Source organism: Pterocles gutturalis, unplaced genomic scaffold (genome assembly GCF_000699245.1).
Source record: "Pterocles gutturalis isolate BGI_N339 unplaced genomic scaffold, ASM69924v1 scaffold17952, whole genome shotgun sequence".
Classification (NCBI taxonomy): Eukaryota; Metazoa; Chordata; class Aves; order Pterocliformes; family Pteroclidae; genus Pterocles; species Pterocles gutturalis.
In genome coordinates, this window is record NW_010113186.1 from 1 (window position 1) to 4,579 (window position 4,579).

At 38.4% G+C, this 4,579-nt stretch overlaps 1 protein-coding gene across 1 annotated transcript in view; it reads left to right on the forward strand.

The window, feature by feature from the left end:
• The first annotated feature begins 3,071 nt into the window (after positions 1-3,071).
• The window catches only part of ERH (enhancer of rudimentary homolog (Drosophila)), a 4,605-nt gene continuing 3,097 nt past the window's right edge, over positions 3,072-4,579 (forward strand). The window contains exons 1-2 of the mRNA XM_010074385.1: positions 3,072-3,159; positions 4,315-4,435. Of these exons, the coding sequence (XP_010072687.1) occupies positions 3,153-3,159; positions 4,315-4,435 (128 nt within the window). The 5' untranslated portion in view covers positions 3,072-3,152. The remainder of the gene's footprint in view (positions 3,160-4,314; positions 4,436-4,579) is intronic.

The window sequence follows — 4,579 nt, forward strand, 5'->3', positions numbered from 1 at the left end:
AGGCAGCACGTGCTAGCGGGGTAACGGCCTGGCGAGGTGCCGCCCCGCCGCCCGCGGAGCCTCCCCGGCACAAAGGCGAGTTGCTCTGGCGGTGGGGAGAGGGGGGAGAGGCTTCCGGGCCTGGCGTGGGGCGGGCTGTCCCGGGAGCTTCAGCCCCTTCTCAGGGCGCTTCTGGAAGTGCAGCTCGGCCTCGCCAGCGCTGCCTTCGAGGATCCGTCGAGTGCGCCTACCTTAAACGGCTGATTGGCATTAAGCGAAGCAGTTTCTACCCATGCTGCTTTACCTGCTCCTCCCCAGTGCTTGGAGGAGGGAAAGGCGGTAGCTTGCGCTGGTGAGCTGTTTGAATGGCATGCTAAAGCACAAAGGCCTACCAGGCACAATAGTTTGTTGCATTCATCTAATAAATTTGAATATGCTGAAGCAAGTTGTTGCCCTGTGGTGGAAGGACAACTGCTTCTGGGATGGCATCAGAGTTCTACATCTGTCTGGCACTTGCTCAAAGCAGTTAGCTTCTGCTACGATGAGCAGCTACGAGCCCTGTCCCTGTTGTCCAAAGTGAAAGGTGACAAACCACTTTTTCTGCCTAGCAGGAGTAACTGAAAAACATTTTGCTGTGTGTGGTATAGTACTTGTATCATTGGACACCTTATTCTTCCAATACTTGTTTTATCTTCCTTTTTTTGTTTGTGTATGTAACACATGCAGTATCTTGTTCAATGTCCTGCTTAACAGCTGCCAGTACAACTGTGCTTTTAAAGAAATGCGAGGAAACTCAACGTACACATCAGAATAATAAGAATCCACGTTGGGCTCTTTCAGATAGCATGGTCCTAACACATGAAGGTTTATGGATCTTCCCTTGTTTTGGTTTTCTTTTTCCTAACAATAAGATTTATACCTATAGGAAAACAAAGTAGTTATTAATTACAATGATTTTTGTCCAGTTACTCAAGCACATATTCAGTAGGGCAGGTAATAGTTGGACAAAACTTTCCTTGGGCTTCTGAACTTGTCACTTTTTTGCACTTTTGTGGTAGGAGAGGAGGAGCAATTTTATCAAATCATGCAAATTTTTTTTTCCCTTAAGGTAAAGTAATGGGAAATGCCCAAGAAAACATTTCAGACATTAATTCTACAATACAGATGGTCCCCATGGCATTAATTTTAATAAATTCCAGGCCAGTATCTGTTATGGATATTTTTGAGTGTTTGAAGTGATACAAAAGTTTAAAGTCAGAAGCCCAAATAATTTCTGCCTTAAAGTTCTAAAAAACCTGGCTTACATGTCTGTCTCACTGATATTTTTTTCTATAATCTGATTATTAGGATAATTTCTGAATATATATATATTCATTTAACACTCAAAGAATAGGCGGGACAGTCTAAAATGATTCCCCAGCAAGATTCTGGGAGACTGAGTACAGAATTCTGTATCTCCTGGTCTGTTCAGTTTCATCTATGCTATCTTAGGTTTTGTCAAATAGACCCAACTTTTTTAATACAGAGTTTAGCTGAAAGAGAGAAATGTGTGTATGTAATCAGACACAGCATGTGTAGTTTGCAAGACATTCAGATGCTAAACAAACAGCTTTTTTTAGAACACACTGACTGAACTGATGATACACCTTGTCCATTGTTGTTAATAAGGGATCCTTAGTCAAATCCTCCCAGGAAGTCAGAGTTGCAGGACCTGGAACCAAACCTTGTCATCAGTGACCAGCAAATAGAAGTGATAGTGCTGGAAAAAGTACTTTATTATAAAGTTTGGCAGAGTCATGTGGACTCTCTGGTAAGACATGCCTGTTCCAGCACAATGCACTTAGGGTCAGCCAGATACCAGCCCCATTGGGGAATTTATTTCAAATCTAGCATTCTCTGGCATACATGGAAGAGGACTTAATTGGCCTAGGCTACTTTGTGTGATTTTTTGTTAGAGTTGGTAGCTCTGAATTCCCCTCTTTTTCCATTTCTGATTGGGAATAGTCTGGCTGCTTGTGATTCTCTGTGTAACTTTTTTTGTGGGCTTCTCAGAATTTCCTTCTACCGTGTTATTTGAGACATTTTAAAGAACTGAAAACTATATCCCTGGCATGGGAACACTTATCAGTCATGATATAAAAATAAATTTGTACTGTTTTCTTAATGTTCTCTGTAAATCCTAATGTTTGCCATTTTTCTTTTCTGCCACTGCATTTGAACACTGAACTGGTATCTTCTCTGATCTGTCCTCCAGGATCCTGTTTAGGATTTTTCTGTTAACAGCTGATCAATTTAAGCACAATAATATGCTTTGGTATTTGTTTCCAGCATGTCTTACTCTGCAGTTGCCTCCACAAATACTACATATTGTGTGCTCATCTCACACATTGGCATTGAAAATGTTGGATCCAATTAGCAGCACTGGAAATGGTGTTTTGTAGCGTGCTTGCAAACTTTTTGTGCTGCATAACCTGTTAATTAGATCACAGATTATGTACATTTCAAAAATCTTGCTTGATCATCTAAGTCTTCCCTGCAAAAGAACAAGCTTATAGATTCTGACATTTGGAACCGTTATCTGTGCCATAATTACTGTTTCCGTAGACTCACTGAAGTATGAAAAACCAGTGCATCTGTTTTGCAGGAAATCCAAAGTCCTGAATACTAAGTGTGGATTTGTTGTATAATTTGTTTTCCCTTGAAGTTGAATGAATAACTCAAAATAGCTATTTGTGGTAAAGTCTTTAAGGTGAGACTGACAGTGAAGTTAAGTTGGACTCCCTCCTTGCTCTTTGATTGGGGTATTTGAAAATTTCTGTGGTTTTTGGGCTTTTTTTCCCAACATAATAGCTGCTTTACTGGTGATTTTACACATTTTAAATTTACATAAGGATTGACTGGAAACAAAAATTATTAACACAGCTTATACAAACAGTAAGTACCGTTTGGAAAATGTTTGTGTCCTTGATTGCTGGTTCAGTATTTTAATATTATGATGCTTTTTAGTGCTTCATTCAGGTAAATAATTGAAACAAAAAATCATTCAAATTTTGCAAGTAACCTAGTTTTTTTATGTTTGTTTTGTTTTTCAGTCTCACACAATTCTACTTGTCCAGCCTACCAAGAGGCCAGAAGGCAGAACATATGCTGATTATGAATCAGTGAATGAGTGCATGGAAGGTGGGTGCAGACATGGTAGACAAAAACTGTTGTTAAAACCCAATTGGACATATTTCCAAACTTACTCGGTAAGAAAATAAGTTGCTGTTCATATTTTCCCAAGGTAATTAACCAAAAAATGCAAAAGTGTCTCATGCTTTTAGTTTACTAATGTTTTAGCAAACTAAAAATAGCTATTCTTTGTTTCCAAAACTTCCTTTGTATATTAAATATCTCTTTTTGATTTAACTAGATTGAGCCACAATCTGCTCATGAGAGTAGGCAATATTCTTGGTGGGGCCATGCAGCAGACTTACCTGAATGCATTTCATAGCAGGAGCCCAATTCTCTCACTAATTTTTGTGTAAAGATTGCTACTGAAAATAATATATAAAATAAAGATGGGTGTGCAGTTGATACATAATTTGGAGCCTCGTGGCATATGTGCCAGAGAAGAAATCCTGTATGACTTTAAGAAACATGTAATAAGCTTGGAAAGAAGATTGAAATACTAGAGCTGTATGATTTAAATGTGGAAGTGCACTTAGCATTAAAAATTCTAATTCCAGGAAGTTTTGTGAGGCAAACAAAAGCGTAATAGAGACCATGCGAAGCCTCCATGCTCACTTTAATATTATATTCTTCTCAAATGTATCTGAATTATTTATAGGCTAGCTTAAATAAAACTGATTTAAATGCATATACAGGCTTGTTCTGTCACTCATACCTCAGTAGCCCAGTTTGACTCTTTCACCAAGAATGATCTCTTAGGAGATTTGAGTAGCTTTATTTGACATTAGTTCTTCTCTTTCTCAGGTGCTTGTACAGTAGGAATATGCTGCAATTACTTTCTTCAAATTATTAGAAGAATTTCAGGTTTCTGTTGAAGTTTGTTGCATGGAAAGTTCCAGCTTTGACAGAACTAAAACTTTTTCCTTTAGATGCTAATGCTTCTTTCCACACATCTTACCTGATTTTATAGTATTATGTTTCAGTGAAAACAGCTAGAACAAAAGCATTTCAACTTTGCAAAATCTGAGTAAGCAGTTTATGTCTCTGTTTTCATGGTAATTATCTCTAAACTTTCCCAATATCTGTGGTTCAGTATCCGAACAAATTTCAGCAAGTACAGTTGTTGGTTTTTAATATTGCATTGTTAATCATGTTTCTCTGTAGGAGTCTGTAAAATGTACGAAGAACATCTGAAGAGAATGAATCCCAACAGTCCATCCATTACATATGATATCAGCCAATTGTTTGACTTCATTGATGACTTGGCAGACCTCAGCTGTCTTGTGTAAGTTCAGTTATACAAGTCCATTTCAGTGACTAAGTCAGAAATCTTGCATGTTAACTCTTACATGTTTTATGTGAAATCTGTGTGGGGGGTTGGTGGTTTTTTTGTTTGTTTGGGGGGGGGGGGTGGGTTTTGTTTTTTTAG